At 43.1% G+C, this 19,750-nt stretch overlaps 5 protein-coding genes across 6 annotated transcripts; 2 read left to right on the top strand and 3 right to left on the bottom strand.

Moving 5' to 3' along the window:
- Window positions 1-18: 18 nt before the first annotated feature.
- LOC135343614 (uncharacterized) lies at window positions 19-13,647 on the top strand. Its single transcript, XM_064540582.1, has 19 exons — window positions 19-204; window positions 394-1,259; window positions 1,530-1,770; window positions 2,048-2,275; window positions 2,714-2,902; window positions 3,251-3,576; window positions 3,935-4,177; window positions 4,717-4,906; window positions 6,268-6,336; window positions 6,471-6,642; window positions 7,097-7,203; window positions 7,702-8,002; window positions 8,636-8,849; window positions 9,196-10,521; window positions 10,807-11,251; window positions 11,781-11,975; window positions 12,364-12,557; window positions 12,814-12,975; window positions 13,276-13,647. The coding sequence occupies exons 1-19, from the start codon at window positions 127-129 to the stop codon at window positions 13,472-13,474; spliced, it is 5,745 nt and encodes a 1,914-aa protein (XP_064396652.1). The 5' UTR covers window positions 19-126; the 3' UTR covers window positions 13,475-13,647.
- On the bottom strand, window positions 5,122-6,256 carry LOC135343629 (valacyclovir hydrolase-like). 2 transcript variants are annotated; one of them, XM_064540600.1, is made up of 2 exons: window positions 6,116-6,256; window positions 5,122-6,010 (listed from the first exon to the last, which is right to left on the bottom strand). In XM_064540600.1, the coding sequence occupies exon 2, from the start codon at window positions 6,004-6,006 to the stop codon at window positions 5,212-5,214; it is 795 nt and encodes a 264-aa protein (XP_064396670.1). In that variant the 5' UTR covers window positions 6,007-6,010; window positions 6,116-6,256; the 3' UTR covers window positions 5,122-5,211. The 2 variants fall into 2 exon arrangements, with proteins under 2 accessions (XP_064396670.1, XP_064396669.1); XM_064540599.1 differs by having other exon boundaries at window positions 5,123-6,023; window positions 6,116-6,239.
- Window positions 13,648-13,965: 318 nt separating the features above from the next.
- LOC135343631 (protein HEXIM1-like) lies at window positions 13,966-15,166 on the bottom strand. Its single transcript, XM_064540602.1, has 2 exons — window positions 15,008-15,166; window positions 13,966-14,792 (listed from the first exon to the last, which is right to left on the bottom strand). The coding sequence occupies exon 2, from the start codon at window positions 14,779-14,781 to the stop codon at window positions 14,077-14,079; it is 705 nt and encodes a 234-aa protein (XP_064396672.1). The 5' UTR covers window positions 14,782-14,792; window positions 15,008-15,166; the 3' UTR covers window positions 13,966-14,076.
- An 81-nt stretch (window positions 15,167-15,247) lies between these two features.
- Window positions 15,248-17,160, top strand: LOC135343626 (INO80 complex subunit D-like). The gene is made up of 3 exons (XM_064540597.1): window positions 15,248-15,835; window positions 16,111-16,331; window positions 16,721-17,160. Exons 1-3 carry the CDS (start codon window positions 15,361-15,363, stop codon window positions 17,024-17,026), a joined length of 1,002 nt encoding a protein of 333 aa, XP_064396667.1. The 5' UTR covers window positions 15,248-15,360; the 3' UTR covers window positions 17,027-17,160.
- A 238-nt stretch (window positions 17,161-17,398) lies between these two features.
- On the bottom strand, window positions 17,399-19,716 carry LOC135343627 (3-hydroxyisobutyrate dehydrogenase, mitochondrial-like). The gene is made up of 7 exons (XM_064540598.1): window positions 19,555-19,716; window positions 19,345-19,497; window positions 19,202-19,290; window positions 18,819-18,940; window positions 18,352-18,562; window positions 17,983-18,139; window positions 17,399-17,688 (listed from the first exon to the last, which is right to left on the bottom strand). The coding sequence occupies exons 1-7, from the start codon at window positions 19,648-19,650 to the stop codon at window positions 17,536-17,538; spliced, it is 981 nt and encodes a 326-aa protein (XP_064396668.1). The 5' UTR covers window positions 19,651-19,716; the 3' UTR covers window positions 17,399-17,535.
- Between the last annotated feature and the right edge of the window lie 34 nt (window positions 19,717-19,750).

Genomic DNA, 19,750 nt, shown 5'->3' with positions numbered 1-19,750 from the left:
CGGGAAGTTTGTGGAAAGCTTTGGAGGTGGGCATTAAATAGGAAAAGTATGGATACAGGAGCTGTATAGTATTTTATAGTATCTACATTGTTGCCCTCTGTAAGCTTATACACCGAAATTAGTCACATGGAGGGAAAGAAGATAATATCAGAGTTTCAGTCCTTGAATTCTTGGGATGGTTTTGATGCTAGAGCTCGAGTAAAGGTAGGAGAATGTGATGTGTACTACTGAAGATCTACGATGCAATGTACAGTAACATACATACAAACACAACATAACTACATGAGTAAACGTCCATGCTTAGAGTGAGGAGGTGTACCCTCAGACGTATGACTGCATACATACAAGAATTGTTATGTGAATTATTAGTGCATTTTATCTCATTAATTATAGGGCTTCCTGGATAATGTACTGAGTAGCTCGAAACTATCTAAAACGACTCCTGCGCAATGTGAACTGTTCTGTTTGAAGCTACTCCGACTCTGTGCTGAGAGACTGAGATCCAAGAGTGACGTTAAAGTATTCCCAGATATCGGCTTACTTTGTGTGCACAATCTGAACGAGACCAGCGGATCATCAGGGAAATCCCCTAAGCTAGCATTCGAGAAAATTCTCCTCCACTTTGCAAGAGCCTGTCTTGCCAACAAGCTCTTCGGCGAGTGTGAGGAATCGATGGGTGTACTTTATACACAGCTGACGAAGACCCAGGAAACGGCCTCAGGGGACGTGATGGATCTGTTGCAGCACTCGTATGATACGTTATGTGAAGCGTGTGTTAAAGCAAAGGAATATATCAGCTTGGAAAAGATCTTGGACCTGAAGAAACAGGCTCTCAAATGTCTCCTAGCCAGTAAAGAGAGTAATTTGTGTACAGTTTTCGAGAAAGCTCAGATAGGCGATCAGTTATACCGGAAGGCAATCCGCCAGAAGCTGAAACTAAACTCAGACTCTGATTTAACCTCTGAACACTACAAAGTATTGTTTGATTTCCACCGAGGAGTTTTGAAGATTGAGCATTACCTTAAGAAGAATCTGTCTTGTCACGTGCTTGTGCCTGTGTGTCAGTATGCACTGGCTGTGGTGAAGGTGTGTGTACTAGGTCAGAGGGTGGAGGAAGGAACTAAGCTGCTCTCTCGTACAAGGGACCTGGTGAGGACTCATCGCTGCAAGGAGTGTGTACATGGCGATATGGAGGCACTCAAGTGTCAGCTGGAGGCTATGCAAGTGTGGAAGGCTATGGAGAATGGAGACTGGCTTAGGTGAGGGTCACGTACATGTGTGTTCACAAGGGTTATGTTGGTACTTTTTGCATAAGCAATGAGTAGCCCCTTTAAATTTCATTGAAGAGTCAAGCTGTGTACATGTACAGTGTGTATTGGAAGCAGCATTTATACGTACATGTAAGGTGTTCTAAAAAGCTGTGTTACATTTAGTACATGCATGTACATATCATGCACATGTGCTTGTAGACTATAATTATAATACGATGTAGTTGGCCTAAATTCCCATTTTGTTGTTTGCATATACAGTGACAAAAGTCGATCTTCTCTACAACAACTTTCCATGGGGCTTGGTAAACAGTCATCCTTAAGCACCACTCCCTCTGTCCTCCTCAAGCTAGTGGAGACCCTGGAGCTGGTCATCGTGGGAGCAGTACAGACTCACAAAGAGGCACTGTTAATGGAGGCAGCCTCTAGAGACAGTCACGTGTTCCAGCGGGTCAGGACAATCATCACAACAGCTGTCACCCTGCTCGATGTATTCTTGAAGGTAACATATACAATTTGCTAGCTAACCATAAATGCCGTAGCTTTAATTTTGATTGCCTAATGTCAATGCATCATGATTCATGTACACTTGTAGTATTTGATAGCTAGCTCTGTCATACATCATGTATGATGCGTTTGGTTGCTTTTGGGTTCAAATGCACCTTTTTTTTGGAACCCAAAGGATGTATTCTTCTCCTACACTTGAGGAGCTACGTAACTTTGTGTGGCAATAACTTGAATGGTTGGATTAATCCTTGTTACTTTCATTATTGCCTCAGAATCCTCCAAAGGGCCATCCTGCCACTCTCGAGCAGAAAGGGCGTAAACGACAACTGGATTTACTTCGTTTCCATGGTAGCATCCTTGTTAATGTGTTGACCTCTACGATGGAGCTGGAAGGCAGCCGTAGCTCCAGTTGCAGTCATGTGATGTTAAGCCCTGCCCACAATGACATAGCCTCTTCCTTTTACCCTGTTCTGAAGCAATCACAAGACATCCTGAAGAAGGTACAATGTGCAGTGTATATAACTGTGTGTACATGACTGTGTGTACACATACTACACACATTGTTGTGTGTGTCTGTCCTACGTATCTTAGATTGACAAATTCCTACATGTAACTGAATTGTAGTAGTAGCAACTATGTAATTCAATGTACCCATAAACTCATAGTTTAGAATTACATGAATGTTATACCGTATAGCGGGTAATTTTCGTGGGGTAAAATATTCGTTATTTTCTTGGGCAAGCTGACCTCCACGAAATTTTAACGTAGGCGTGGCTTACCGGAATGCAGTGCAGGCCACGAGACTAACGAAATTTTTACTCACGAATACCATTGTTTTTCGAGTTGAACGATTTTTTACCCCACGAAAATTACCCGCTGTACGGTAGTGTACAGTATACGGTATACACATTATTATCAGTGTCACTATTACGCTGCAGGCTGGCACTAGTCTGTGTGTGACTGAGCATCGCTGGCTGGGTGCTGATGCACTCAACATTGGGAATGCTCTACTGGACCACGACCAACAGTCCGAAGCCTGTCAGGTGTTCTCTCTGGGTCTGGAGGAGCTACTCGTGTGGGTGATGGATGGGGAGGGAGCTAACACTCAGCTGAGCAGGGCCAAAGAGGTCACTTTAGTGCAGTTCATGTTTTGCTCTACTTTCGTCTGTATTTTCATACGTTCACACGTAGTGTATGGATCTGCCTGATATTATAATAATTATAGTAGTGGACTGGAAATGAGCGTTTTCTTGTTGTTATTAACTTCACTAGATTGTTTATCCCATGTACTGCATTCTTATGCAATGCCTGAGACTAAATACAGTACCTTATTGCAAGTACTAACCATTCTGGCCATACCTAGCTTTGAGAAACTACTACAAACTATACACCCACACACACCCCCACGCACGCACACACACACACACACACACACACACACGCACGCGCACACACACACACACACACACACACAGGTTCAACTGTTTGAAGCTGTGGTCATTCTAGCTGATGTACAGAGGAGTGCCCTGAATGCTGAGACAGCACTAACCACCTTATCCACTACCCTAACCTCTCTACCCGTCTCTATACTCTCTACCCCTGACTGTGTGGACACTATTACCGCTGTGTGGGCCAAAACAAAGGAGTTTGTGAGAAGTCAAATGAGAGAAGCATCCTCCCCCCCAGTAGGGGTCACACTCCCTGAGTTGCTGGGGAGGACGATAGTGGAGGGAGCTAAGAGACTGCCAGACTCTGTGAAGATACTTTATCTAGAGGGAGAACTAAAGGCTGGCAAGACCTGGTGGGTTGTTTACTGTATATTTGTGTACGTACGATCAGTGCACATTATTTTGAAAGACTTGTGTGGAGTCCTAGCTAGTATTATCCCCTGTCCTGAATCGCATTTTAGCCAGCTTCTCAGTGCTGCTCTAGAGCCGAGATGGGCAGGAAGGTCGTGTCGTGTGTGAGTTGCTCTATTACAGCTGTCTGCATAAGAAACACACGAAAAATACACTGTGACCTTGGGCCACATTGACCTGTGTACATGTTGCTTAATTTAATTTATAAGCTGAGATACGTGTGCTACAAATGTAAGTGTATTTGAAAAATTGCCATGTACATGTATCAAAGACACCCTCCCCTCTCTTCTATTCCTCCAGTGGCCTCTCTTGTGTAGCCCTACTCCCGGCAGTGGACGCCCTCCTCACCCTCCACACCTCACACACTGAGAGGGCACGGCTCACCATAGAGAAGGCTATCCTCTCCAGGGGGCGTGGTCAGGCCACCATCCTTCTCGAGGAAGCCATGGGAATACTGAAGCATGTTGGTGAAGCTCGTGCGTACGAGCAGCTGGCCATTGCTCATCTGTGGAAGGCAATATGTGTAGGGGAGCAGATCATTGGGTGAGTTGCACCCTAGCTGGATTTATATGTCATGGGTAATAAACAGATCCTTCCGTGTTATATATTTCATTACACGGTCAGTAGCCTCGAGGCATGATTTGGTAAAGGTTGTCGATAAAACACATCTACATGTACAACGCTCAGTATATCTTGTATACCAGTACATTGTGCAAGTTATGGATCTTTTTCTCATACTTGCACCCATGTTTTCGGGCTCAGAAACAGAAAGTTTACTCATTCACTAGCTTTTTATACACACTGTACTTGATGTAACTTTGAGCCTGTTGTAACAACAATTAAGTGCTAGTCAGGGTGTATTTCTGTGCGGGTTAGCAGGTTAATTTTCACCTGCTTGAAATGTTCTGCTACCCAGCTTGGAGCAAGTATATTTCCTACTTGAAACTTGTCGACCACCCGCTTGATATTTGCAATCACCTGCTTAATATATTTGGAACCCACATTTTCACCCACTTGTGCAAAATCCTGAAAGAAACCCTGCTAGTCATGTTTAGTACTGTCTCCCTCTTGACTTGTTCTAGGTTACCATCTTCCTCTGATGCCTCATCAACTGCAACTCCTAACGATGGGACTAAACGCCGCGACGAGGTGGAGCAAGAAAGGGAAACAGCACTCTCACATGAGGAAGAAAAATTGATGATGTCAGATGACATCCCACAGAGCCTCCACTCTTCAGTAGATCACTGGGAGAAGCTGCTCTCAGCCAACCAGGTATGTGTATACCGTGTATTTAGTTACTATAAATTGTACAATGTTTAGTAAGGGAAAATTTATTCGAGTGAGCCAAATCAGTAGAAAATGTGACACTTTGCAATCTTGCAATGAAGCAATGATTGTGATGTTACAAGCCCGGTATACATACAGTGTAATATAGGTACATGTGTAATAATTATAGGTACATGTGTAATATAGGTACATGTATTTGTCATAATTATAAGCACTCACAAATACTGACAAAACATTGTAGCAGTACAGTATGCTTATTTGTGCAATGTACATGCATGTAGTTAGAGCTTCTATATAGTTGTAAACCTCTCCACTAGTTCATTGGCCTCCTTAGAGAACTTATGGTGAAGGTAGTGCTTTGCTTCTTCCATGAACTCTAGTTGACTGCCTCCTATGTGATCCCTCAAATAGTGAGCGTGGGAGAGCGTTACCATAGAATCTTTAGCACCATGTAGTATCAATGTAGGGCAGCCTATCTTGCTTAGCTCATCTCTGCAAATATTACCATCATATTTCTCTCTAATCTCAATGAGAATATCTAGCAATTTTGCCCACAGTTCTTGGAGCAGTTCATTGCTATACCATTGTGTCATTGTCTGTCTAAGCCTTGGGCTCCACGATGAAATGTACCTAGTTTTCTCGATGGCTTCAAAGTCCTCTTGTGAGTGAAAGGCTTTACTTCCGATCAAGATCAGCTTCTCTACTGACTCAGGAAACATTGCAGCTAGCATCATGGCTACTCCACCACCGTGGCTCCATCCTAACACAGAGTACTTTTGAAACCCCATGGCCTGCATGAGTGCTTGAGCATCTCTCACATCAGTAGTGTAGAATGTATCAGCTTTAAACCTCTCTGCTGGTCGTGAGCCACCATAGCCTCTTAAGTCAAATGTTACAATCTTGAATCCACTCCCTTCTCTTCCGAAATACTCAAACTGTGGTGTGTACGCAAACTCTGCTGGTGCTAGAGACCCAGGTATACAGAGCAGTACATGTGGGCCAGCACCTTTGTGCATGTAATGTAGCTGGACACCGTTTACAGTGACTTTGCCTATTGAGGCCCCCTCCATTGGAACTGTTGACATTCACCTGTAAGATTGAACTATAACAAATCTATTATAACCTCATTGTGTGTCACATATGTACAGTGTACACATTATCTAGCTACCAACAGTAACTTGGAACTGCACTCACTTTTTGACTGTTTGGGGAGACTTGTGTAGTTTGTTACACCATCTCACATGTGGTCTGTGGTTACTACTGGCATGTAATACGTAGGTTGTCTGTCAACCAGTTCTTTTTCCACTTCCATATTTATGGCGATATTTATCCTTTTTCCCGTGCAGCTTTCAGTGAGTGATCTCAGCAGTCAGTACCTCTCCCTGACTGCACAGTTCTCTCTAGCACACTCTCAGGTACACTGTGACTGCGTCTGTATACATACTATAAATTATGCCTTGGTAAATTTCCACTGTAATACAGGTAGGCACATGTACAGTACGTAGCTCTACATGTTCTTAACATTAATAATTCTACTTGTATCTCACAGCCGCTCCTGGCACTGCGTACGCTGAAGGTCCTGTTAGAGTTGTCTCCACCCACTCACACCTCCACACCAGCCAGGGTCACACGCCTCAGCGCCCTCGCTCTCTACTCGGACCTTTTGCTATCCTTTGGAGCACCCTTAGAGCAACAGCTGACTGAGCTAGAGACAGCAGCAGGTATGTACATGTATGCCGTATTTGTGCGCATGTACAGGTAGCTGTGAAAATAGTTAACATTTTTGTTGTGAAATAATAATTACATGAATGACGTCAATACTCTCTCGTGCTTGATTGTAACAATTGTGTTGTGATTCATTGAGATATTGATTAGCCATCTTTAGTCATGGGCAAAACATACACGATTGTGTACGATCCTATGGCTGCCCCAAAACACTCTTGTGTTTTGGGGGGTCAATAAAGGCAGCTGGTACTTAATTAGAGTACATGTAAGAGTACATGTACATTGTTTGATCACTCACATGTACGTAGGCCTACATTTAACTTAATTACTGTAAATACAGAGTTTCCAATTTCCATTTTTGCTGCATTCTCTTACAGCCTTCTCTATACATGTACATGTACATGTACAATGTATCTATAATATTCTCTGTTTTTGCCCCCCCCCCCTCAGAGGAGAGAGTTGGGTGTGGTCTGAGTCGGAGGGAGACTCTGGAACTCTCTGTGGTACTGGCCAACTGTCGATTGTCTCTGGCCAGAGTGCACCTCAGCAGAGGACAGGTGAGCTACTGCTGCAAATTTTGTGCAAGCTTGTAGTTACTGATACCCATTCGATTGTGTGAGAATTATGTATATACATGTGTGCCGTGTTCCCTCAATTAAAAGTCAAGTTGTTAAACGCTTGGTCTCGATATTCAACAGGGGTTTAAATGTCGGCCATGCTAATATGCCGCACTCAATCGAGGAAAGACGCTACACATCATATTGCTAACACATCATATTGCTCCTCCATTATCGTCACCTTCCAAGTTGTTGTTTTTACCTAAATGACACTACAATGTACTAGCTTGTTAAAATACTCCTATTTAGTATGCACTGTAGTGTAATCAATCACACAATACAAGTGTTCTAAATGGACAAACTTTGTTTTATAAAACCACTTAGGAAACCTCTCATTGTTAGTAATGTGTAGAAGTATGGTAAACACACACACACACATGAATTCATATGTAGTAACGTTCCACTTATTTGTCATTTCATCACTTCTTACTCCTATAGGTGGAGTCCTCTCGTAGTCTACTACTGAGCGTGCTCACTGACAGCTGCCTCAAGGAGACCGGCTCGTTGCCCTTTGACCTTGTAGCAAGGGCCAAGCTATTAGCAGCAGATCTCATTCAACAAGAAGGATTCGTTGTAAAGAGCACTTCTGAGCTTTTGAGCAGTATGAGCAGTGGTGCTGATGAGAGGGGATTGTTCAAGCTTACTCCTATAGAGTTGGTCATCGATGCATCTCGGCTAATGATCAAACTGGCAGATCACAAGAAAGTGCTTGAAGAGGCAGACACTGTTGACCAACCAGGTTGGTACTGTACATATATGCATACACACTGATAATGATAAGTACGTACAGATCATGTTCTAAACAACAGCGATTCAGAAACTATTGTACACATCCTTTTTTGGTTTTCAATTCCACATCCTTTTGTTTACATACGTACATGGTTTCAATACCATAACACATCCCTGTACATCCACATAAACACCCAGGAATCATGTGCATGTACACATACAATCATGTAAGGGCTTCATTATGTCCGACTGTAGCGTACCAGCTTTAGTCACATGACAGGGCACAGTGTACATGTATACTGTATAGCGCGAAATTTTCGAGGGGCTTAATTTTCGCGAATTTCGTGGGTTAGCAATCTTACATGAAAATAAAGTCCACGAAAATTGTTCTTTAATTAGAATTATCTGCTATAACGTGCAATTAAAGATTAAGATGTGGCTTCCGGTAGGCAGTCAATCCACGAACGTTGTACAATGAAATGGCTTTTAGAGGCCATTCCACGAAATATAAGTGCCTCGAAAATTTCGCGCTATACGGTATCATATAGAGCTATAGGGCAAGTTGAAAGGCTATATAGAGCCACTGAAGTACATGTATGCACATGTACATTAAAATATTTGTCTTTGTTTTTGGCCCCAATAGAGGACCTAAACAAAGCATTCACTGATGCTGACACATTGGAGAAGGCCACACCCACCTTCTCGTCCAACGTAGGGGCGTGGCACATCCTGGTGGGCTTATTGGAGTCCCTACGCAGAGTGACGACACTCTACCTCTGTCAGGGCCACCTCAGGAAGGCTCACACAAAGGCCAGGGAGGGAGCCATGATGGCCAAACAAGTACTGCTACAGGGATGGTACGGGCACTTTCATGTGTGCTACTATAGCTGTTAGCCTGCATGTTCATGTGCTACGTACATAACTATAGTACATTTCCTGTATGCAGTGTAAGTACGTCAATCTTATGGAGTACTAGCCCATTAATGCAATGTATATACATGTACGTACATGGTTTACAGCTGTAGGTATACATGTACACACAGTCTTTCATTGACTCAATGTTAAACTTCAATGTTGCTAGGCAATGGATCATATTCATGTAGCTGATCTAATAGTTTCTACACACATACCTGACACATACACTGTGTCACATTAGGAGCTTCACTGTATTGTACAATACATATACTACTATTGTCTATGCAGGTATATGGAGTTTCTGCTGCTGCTGACAGAGATACACACCATGTTGGGCTCCTACCATCTCTCCTCTCTCCACTCTACACAAGTCGCCACTCTGCTCGAATTTCCACTACCAGCATCTATTGAAGGCAACAATGATGGAGATGATGAGACTGTTGAAGGCAAGAAAGACGAGAGTGGAGGGGCCAAAAAACGAGAAAAAGAACCTCAATGTGCAGATGTGTCGCTAACCAGCATCGACTCAGATTCTTTACATTTATCAGATTCATTAGATTCATCAGGTTCATCTGATTCATCATTCAACTCAACATTCTCCTCAACATTATTGCATGGACGAGAGCGATTTTCCCCGTCCACCCACCCCTCCAAATGTGACTGCTCTCTGTGCAGCAGTCTGATAGCCAACGGTCACTTGGGGAGACTACTAGCCCTGTACTGCTCCAACACGCTGGACCAAACCCTCCACACAATGGGACAATCCTCGTCACAGCAAGAACAAGACAAGGTTAGAATCGTTTCCACTCAACTCATGTCAATACTGCATAAAGGAAAGGAGTTATTGAAACAAAGGAAACAGCAGTGTGAGACTATGTTATCCAGTCATCTACAGCAACCCAAGAAAGAGCTAAAGAAGAAGTCCAAATCGACCAAAAAATATTCGGCCTCTATCATCCCCACACACCCAGCATTCATTGTGGGCCTAACAGAACTATCACTAACGATTGGAGAATGTCACCTAGCTTTGTTACAACCTACACAGGCTATAGATCACATCAGCTCAACTCTGACTGAACTAGGACTGCCTCAAAACTTGAAGGAGATTTGTGGCTGCACTCATCACCATCACAAACTCTCCTTGTGTCTAGCCAAGGCACAATACACTCTAGGGGTGGCCAGACTTCAACAAATAGAGCAGACACAGCCTGAGCTTGCCAAACGAATCTGGTCCAACCCCACAACTGTAGTTGATAAAGAAAACGAAGGAGCTGCTTCCGAAGTTAAAAAATCGACTCGAAGTGCTCGAAAAACTCGTACCACCAAGGCTTTGTCAGAAATAAACACTACCAAAGAAAGTCGCTTAAAACCGGATTGTTTGAAACCTAAAAATGATACTCAGTTTCCAAGCGAGCCTTTGGATCACCTCATTCTGTCCTACCAATTGGGAGTTGTACTGGGCTCGTCAGTGTTAGTGAGGGACTGTTGTCGTTGGCTGTGTGTCCTGCTGAGTATGGAGGTCTCTACTGCTGATCTGTGTCCACTCTTCCTGGCTGAGAGCATGGCAGTGTCTCTCTCTCATCACACCTCTCTCACTCTGGGCGTGAAAATCAGGTACAGTACGTAGTCTGCACAGTTTCTCAATATGTATGTACGTGTACCAGGCAGTAGCTTTTACACAATGTGTACATGGTCATCATATATATAACATAATTATACGTATGTACAGTAAGTGCCTTGATATCTGATATTGGTATTAATATTGGTGCGTACAATACATGTAGAGAATTGTAGATGTAGTGTGTACCTATGTACACTGTACACATATGTACATGTATAGGAAACGAATGTGGTTTGGTTGCCTGTGTACAGTGGTCACTACTATTCTTCTCTGTTTAGGAGTCAGGTATCCTCCAAGAGTCCATTTCAACATGCGTCTGAGACTGTGAGCACCCTCACACCTCACACACCTTCACAGGCCATCCCCTCGTCCCTCGAGAAAGCTCGTCATGCCCTCCATACACCCTCACACTCCTCACTACCTCACGACTGGGTCATGTGCACCATCGCCCCCGCCCCCGTCACACATTACACACACCCACAGCATATTTTAATTAGCCGAATCAGTGAGGAGCCGAAATCGAAGAAGGCAGCCAGAAGTAAATTGAAACCACCCGGAGAAAGCAGCACTTCCATGTTTTTGAAGATGTCTCTACCTACCGGAGGATTAGATAGTTTCTTGAGGGAATTCGATGATCTACAGAAGAGAATGAATGAGAGTATGCATCCATGTGAGATACGCAAGTGGTGGGCAGCTCGCAGACAGTTGGATACTGAAATGGAGGTGAGATTGCTTTACATAAATGATATGGACTAGAGTACGCGTAGTACGGTACTTAGATTAGCTGTACTGTGTAGTGAGGGTCATTAGCCCAGGGTTCTCAAGGTTCTGTCGTCTCATGACCACATCATACACCACATCAGACAATACAGTATTGTAGTAGTACTTTTATATCTCTCTGAACTCTCAGTGTTGTCAACCTCTGTTGCGCTGTCTGCATTGTAATATTAGATGCTTACATGCCTTGGGCTTCATATTTCAATAGAACAGTAGCAATGTTTGCAGATTGTATAGAATATACAGTATCATAAACCCTTACCTGTACACCACTGTGAGCCCACTGAAATGAGGACCCTCAATCAACCCATCTCCACACACTATTGACAAGAAAAGAGAAACTGATCTTTTAATCCTTTTGTCTTTTGTTGTAATGTTCTATGACTGCTTGCATGTAAATATGTAATATTGTTACTGTACATGTTACCAGGAGTTCATGATGTTACCTAATGGTGTGTTTTATGCTTTCACACAGAGACTGTTTGTCAAGTTTGAGCGTACCTATGTTGGTTCGTGGTTTCCCCCTCTCTGTTTGTCAGCTGGTGGGGCTGTGATCCTGGTGCTCGGTGAGAGGGTGGTGGGCTTACCGTGGGAGTCACTCTCGCTGCTAGCTGACAAGGTCGTGTGTAGGATGCCCTCGTTGAAATTCACTACTGCACACATGCACATGGTGAGGAGTGTGTATTGTGGGGGAACTGGGAATGTATGAGGTCTATTGGTTTGCGTGACTACATGTGTATGTATAGACTGTAACGATTGAGGGGCCGGAAACAGGTGTTTCCTACATATGAGATTTCGAAATCAATGATTTCATTAACTAAAATAGAGATTTCATAATTTTGAGGGATTTCACAATTTACATTTCAATGGTGTGCAATGAAAATTTTCACAATTGTTGGCTTGGCCTCTATTATTACACTGCGGCCACTAATTGAGGAATATTGAGGAATATTGCGACTGCATGCTACTATGCACAAGTTGCCAGTATTTACTGGGGATCAATCGAGATGATGTAAAATATGTGCATGTTTGCATGTTATGTATTTTCCCCTTTACAGACTGAGCACACAGGGGAGGTGACAGTGAACCAAGACTCAGCGTTCTACGTGCTCAATCCAGGGGGAGATTTGCTCAAGACTCAGTCCGTGTTTGCCACCTGGTTCAACACGCAGGAGGGTTGGGAGGGGGTCGTTGGTAGACCCCCCACAGACACGGAGTACACTTCAGCATTGCAAAGCAAAGATCTCTATGTGTGAGTATAATACAACTGTGAATGCATTAGCTACATGGTGAAATCTGTATACTGTACACATGTCGTGTCCTTCTGTAAACGCGTTACCTCATTATTAATACCGGTGTGGTCTTGTCATGATAATATTATGATGCTTCAAACTGCAAAACACTAAAACTTTGTGTTCAACTGACGGTGTGTGCACAGCAGCAGCTGTATACATGTAGCTAATGTTTTGCCATGTAATGTTGTGGTTCTAACCACACTTGTCTTCCAGGTATTGTGGTCACAGCTTTGGCAACTTCCTAACCAGTTCTGGTTTCCAACAACTCTCCTGTCGCTCGACTGCACTGCTCCTCGGCTGTAGCTCCGCCCACTTACAAGAGGGCGGGAGGAGTGATCCAATGGGCCCAACACTTAATTTCCTCATGTCTGGAAGGTGAGTACACACACATCGATCATGTGTGTGTACTTTATTTAATACATAATCATTCGGAGTACTACACGTACTGTTTGTGTTGTAGTTGAGTTTATGGTTTATAATGATCATTACATGTAAACATTGATTATGTTGCAATTTCATAGGGGCTGAAAGGTATTTCATTTGTTATGAGGCAATAAATACTCATGCATACAAGTGAGTCATTATCCCTATGTTAGGCAGTCATCTCTTATGACAGTCACTGCTGGTATGCTGAATATAAGCAACTTTCACTTTCCACTCAATACACACAAACAGTCCGTCAGTGGTGGGGTGCCTTTGGAACGTCTCTGACGGTGACATTGATCGTTTCAGTCGAGCACTGTTCAAGTCTACCAAGAAATCGAACTCCCACCTCTCAACAATGGTGGCCGAGTCTAAACAAGCTTGCAAGCTACCCTGGGTCACTGGTGCTGCCGCCGTGGTGTATGGAGTCCCTGTCACATTCAGAGACTAAGAAACACTGTTACAGTACCAGTCAGTGGACACTCAACATCTCAGTAATCATATAATGCTACATAACTATTGTTTGACTGTGCGTATGTATACACAACTGTAGTTTTTCTGTTATAATTATTGTATATATTCTCTCTCTGTTTTGGACTCGTATAAATATTTTGACTCACTACATGTGCACGTTAGTCAAATCATGAGCATACCGTAATAATAATCATTATGAAAGTAGGAATTTGAGCTAAATTTCGACATGATGTTGTCACCATTAGTAACGCATGGCATGTTTATAATTATACAGTACAGTTACTACCCTAACTGAATTTAGGGGGTATTGAGACTCGATTGCTATCTGTTCTTGCTAGGTCTAGTACCATACGTTAATTAGAACATGCATTCGATCATTGTACACGTTAATCGATTTATAATAAGTGAACACCAAATCAATGAAATTAATTAATAGGCTAATAACAATTTTGCTAAGCACAGCATCGGTTTAAGTCAACATCACAATGAATTTCATTATAAGAACACAATCACTTTAAGAACACGAGAATTGTGCTGGGGGGTTGGGTATATACACAACTGATGATACAAGAGCTATAGCTATGTGGAAAGTTCCTCGGGTTTCATTAGTAAAAGTTTGAGTCTCTCGTTCTCTTCTTGTAATTGAGTACTTTTAGTTTCCACTTCTTCCAATTGATTTCGAACAGTCTCAACTTCAGTCTTGACTGATCCCAATTGCTGCTCAAGATTGATGTAGTCCTCAATCAGTTGGTTCTTGCTCATATCCTCCAATCTCTTCGAGGCAACTTCTTTGTACGCCATCTCAAAATCTTGTTCCATAGAGATTGAGAGTCCTCTTTCAAATTCTTCCTCCTCAGGGCTTTCGTAATACTCATCGTCAGATAGAGAACTGTCCATTGAAGTGGTTCTGCTGACTCGAGGCTGAGGGATGTTGATTTCGCTGATGCCATGGTCCTCGATTATAAACTGAGTGGTGTTCCACGGTGCACTGGGTTTCCCTGCAAGTTGTGCCTCCCTCTTCAAAGCTCTTGCAGCCTCTCTGGCTTCAAGCTTGCGTTTTTCTTCCATTGTGAGACAAGAATACGGCTTCCATTTGCGACGATGCCTTCCTCGACGATGTTTCTTTCTGGGGTGTTCGCAGGTCACGTCCACGCCCTTGTCACTGTCAGACGTTCCAGGGGAGCCCTTCTTGGGAGGTCGTATTTGGCTGAGCTCAGAATCCATTATTTTTCTTTGAATCTCCATCAATTTATACAGTTGAGTGAGAGTGAGCTCTGATAGCATGCTAAAACAAACTGCGGGGGTGGAACATGAATATAATTAACACACTTATACGGCTGCAAAATTATGCAATATCTACGGACCTCTGCACCTAAATATAATACACACACGTACACAAGGGTTGCAAAATGCATGCACGATTACACACAATGCACAGTATAGTAGTCTAGAGAATAAGGTAGCAGCTAGCTAAGCATGCAAAACGCCAAAAATTAACACGGAAACCAACCTTGTTAAATTTTGTGATCCAAGCGTTTTCGGAGAATGGCTTGTGCTTCTGAGAAAATTTAGTAGTCACGCTGACGCTGAGAAGATGAACAGAGTTTGCACGGGGCACTCTCGCACGCTTTTGTTGTCAGGGGAGAAAACAAAAACTGACTATTCTTCAATCCTTAGCTCTTTTTATAGCCACAAAGCACCTGACTGTACAGTCATTTTGATTGGCTTAAGTTATTGACACACCCTCATCGTATTTGAAACGTTACACAACGTAGGAGGAGACAAAGAGCTACGTCCAAATGATGTATTTCCAAATATCTGAATTAGGTGGGGCTAAACGATAAAGTAATATACAACTTTAAAATGGCTGAAATCCGAAAGCCAGGTCCCAAGTTTCCTCCCACAAGACTTCTCAAGGCTGGCTACGAAGACATAGTTCCCAATGACTGTCACAGTGAAGAAGTAACCAAGGTGCTCAACGAACTTGTCCATTCAACCTATTTTGAAACCAATAGCAGACCAAATCATACAATCCATCCTTCAGAATTCAAACACAATACACTGTGTAACCGTGCTGAAAAGCTCAAAGCCACTTTGGAACAGCAAATAGTGGAAATAAATCAATCTATCCGACTGCAAGAAGAGGTCATCCAGAAGTCACTGCCCAATATACAAACATTGATACGAGTGTCAAAATTCGAACCCTCCTTGACGGCTGTCACGTTAAACTATTGTAGCCTGACCACACCCACTTTGAGTCGAGTGAGACAATGTGGTATTGTTCAATGTTGCAAGTGCTCACAGCAAGCTCTTCCCTTCACAAGATTCTGTACTAAACGTAAGCATTCAATGTGTGTATGTAAAATTAAATTAAACGATGCTTGAAAGAATGTGATTTATACAACCTCTCAGTTGGATACTTAATGTGTGTGTGGCTTCTGTTTCTGTTCGCATGTAAAGCATATGCTTCCTGGATTGCTATCTTCTTGTACAAGGTTGCTCAGTATTGCTCATTTGTACGTAAATTAAGAGGAAAGTCTGAATGGTTTCATTTTCATTCCCTGAGTCCCACTTAAGTTGTGTATGTATTATGTGTATCTTGTTCACGTGCAGATATTCACAAGAGTCGTGATCAGTTTCTCTATCGTTGCTGTACCTCAAGCGACACCACTACCAAAGAAAAATGTGATAATCCAGTGCCAGATATCCTCTCTGCAAGCAATACCTGTCACAAACATTTCAGAGCTGCTGATTTAGGTGGCATGGCATCCCTCAAGAGGGGTGTGATCAGAGGAGGGATTGGGAAGGGTGGCTCCAGAACCAAGATTACGAAGGTGAGTGCATAGTCACTCAAGCAGGACAGTAATTATCATAGCAGCAAAGGTGTTTATAGTAGCCTATTAACAGTGGTGGTGTGTGGGCCTCCCGTGAATGGGTGTTGAATGGAAAAGCATATTTTGTGTGCCCTAAAAGCCATTTGTGCTTCGTCCCAGTTAAGGGCTCAAATATGTTACTTATTCCTGTCAACATGTATTCTTTACCTAGTGACTGGTAGTTTCCTACTTAGGAAGCAACAGCTTGTGGCCTGTACAGTGTACATGTGTACATCATTGCTTTGTGTTTCCAGTCCCCCAGCTTTGTTATTTCCCAAAACCACTGATAGGAAAATGATTACTCCCATAAACCACTGATATAGTAAATAGAATTCCTCTCTCTTATACAGATTCTTCCTAAGAAAACTCCACTTCCCAATATTCTGAAGTCTCACAGAGACGCTCCTAACCTTATTCACCAGCCTACCATTGTCACCGTTGACCCCCCTAAAGGTTCACCCCCTCAGTCCACCATTGCCGACCCCCCCAAGGGTCAACCCACCATTACCGAATCTCCTACGGACAATTCGCTCGCACCCAGGAGCAGTCTGGATGATCTGCTCACACTGCCCCCTCCATTACAAAGCCTGGACCTGCCACCACTGGAGGCAGACCTGGGGGACATCATGATGGCCGGGGAAGAGGACGGGAACTGATCACATGACTGTGTAGTTAGAGATGTATGTATGTATGTACGTTTGTGGCTCCATGATTACATACTTGTGCAATCAACTGTGTATATTGCTGCTCGTGATTAATTCGAAATACATATCAATCCTATAATTATGTAAGTACACTTAGTACATTCAGGCATTCTGCTTGAGTACACGTATTTATAGTATAATGTATGTACACACATCAGCTAATTATCACGAAATTAGATACGCCTTGCAATTGGTATATCATTTATAAGCCCATAATTATGTTCATTTATTGATGATACAAGTATTGCGTTTACAGTGCTGAAGTGAGGTCTGCATGACCACATACATTCCTACAGCTATATTGTATAATTATTGTGTCAATGATGACAGAGTTAAGATACATAACACATACACAAAGCTTTCAGTGACAAAGTAAACCTCGATACAATGTGATTCCTATTTGCTAACATCATAAACACATAGTAATCTGTTCCTGTTACTAGTTCAATGCTGTCTGGTGTCTATTTCTCCTTCTCTATAAATTTAAACACGGATGAGAAGTCTTTGTCAGCGTATCCATGCTGACTCATCATTCTGTACACCTGTGTTGCCATACTTCCCAGTAGAGCAGTGGATTGTGAGCTGGCAGCAGCGTCCATAGCTAGACCAAGGTCCTGTAGGTGTGGGGGGGGATGGGGTGATCGACTTTAGCCTCATGACAATGCACCACACAATACAATTAGTTACCACACAGGCCATTCAAAAAGATCTATATGTACCTACACTGTTACGTCTGTATATCCATCCAAGAGCTAATGTGAATTGGTCAAATAATTATAGTTAATGGGGGTTGGCCAAGTGAAACACAAACTTCCTATTCAAGCCCCAGGCAACTTAGTTTGCTTCAACATTATGTTATGTCTAAGTTACCAATCAATAAGCCACACACACACACACACCACGCACACCTTGAGCATGAGGGTGGTTCCAAAGCCTCCCTGGTAGTTGTTGCTTGAGGGCACGTTCTCCATCACCCCAGGGCAGGGGTTGTACACCTCTGAGGACCAGCTTCGCCCACTAGCAACGTTGATGATATCTGTCAGTCGCTTGGGGTCCATGCCAAGGCTGTGTGTGTGTGGGGGGGAGGGGGGTCAATGGGATAGCTAGAGGGTAAACAAAGATAGTAGTAAGGACTAAACAAAAAGGAGCAGTCAATACAAATGCACATGTACATGTACATGTATGCAAGCTTCGTTACACTATACATACCAAGCTATTATGTGTTCACTGTAAACATGTAAACATCTACCTTAATTATACGGTAACTGTATACTCACTTTATTCCCAGCTGTAGAGCTTCGCTGGTACCAATCATTTCAATGGCCAGGAGCATGTTGTTACAGATCTTGGCTACCTGCCCTGTGCCACTGTCCCCACAATGCACCACTGTTCGCCCCATACACTCGAGAAGGGATGTGGCTTGATCACATGACTCCTTGTCTCCACCCACCATGAAGGTCAGGACACCCTTAGTAGCAGCACCCACACCTAAGGGAATTGACTATATATGTAATTTAGAAGTATTGTATATCGCATATTTTGGCTAAAGCAATCCAAAAAGGATGATTACATGTATCTAATATTGGGGTATTGCTTTTACTGTACACACTGTACTTATACACATCATGTACGTATAGGTATGTGGAGTTAGAAGCTGGACGAAGCTGTAGCCTCGGTATAGTTACTATAGAGTTAGTATCATTACAGTTAGTACAGCCAGAGTTACGCCTGATGACGGACTAACCTCCGGATACTGGTGCATCCAAGTAGGTGACTCCCCGCTCCTGTGCAGAGCTGAACACTTGACTCACAGTGCCTCTATCTATGGTGCTGGAGTCAATCAATAAAGCACCTCGTGAGACTGTGCTGTGTGAGCATGTGGAAGATCAATGTAAACAGAGCTCCTGTATAATTATAGTTTCTTAAGAAATCTAGAACCTTGAGTTTGGGCCTATAAAAAGCTTGTGAGACTGTGGCACAGTGCTGTGTACGTGTGAGCGTGTACGTGTGAGCATGTGGAAGATCAATGTAAACAGAGCTCTTGTAATATAATTACACAGTTGATTGTTTCTTCTGGAAATTACAAAAAAGAAATTTAAAACATGGGCCTATAAAAAGCAAACGTACCTAAATATTCCATTCTCCCCCTTGTAACACTCGAGCACATGACTACCTGCCGGCAGCATGGTAACTATAGTGTTGGCTTGCTTGGCCACCTGCAGTACAAATTTTACTCAAATTGGCCATTTAATCATCAACATCACACGTACCTCAGCCGGACTGGTTGCCTTGACAGCACCGGCTGATACAGCCTGAGAGACTGCTGCCTCGGCAATATCATAGACGACTAGTTTGTGCCCCTTTTGCAGTAGATTGTTGGCCATTGGAGCTCCCATGTTGCCGAGCCCGATGAACCCGACAGGCTGAGTGTGAGGGTAACATTCATGAGGCTATCTCTAGAGAGAACTCTGGAGACTAACCTCATTGTTGGTGCTGTAGCTTTTGTGGGATAGGACACTGAGGACTGGCCTGCTTAGGCCAGCTCTGCATAGCAGGGACACTCGAAGGAGAGACATTATTTACTATAGTAATTAAAACTCTGATACAAGAAGTAGGTGTGTCTTGGGTGTATAATTAAGGGAAATTCCCAATTGGTAGTGTAATTATAATAGGGAA

Source organism: Halichondria panicea, chromosome 11, assembly GCF_963675165.1.
Source record: "Halichondria panicea chromosome 11, odHalPani1.1, whole genome shotgun sequence".
Lineage (NCBI taxonomy): Eukaryota > Metazoa > Porifera > Demospongiae > Suberitida > Halichondriidae > Halichondria > Halichondria panicea.
The sequence above is the reverse complement of the archived record's forward strand: the minus strand, read 5'-3'. Positions and strand labels throughout refer to the sequence as shown.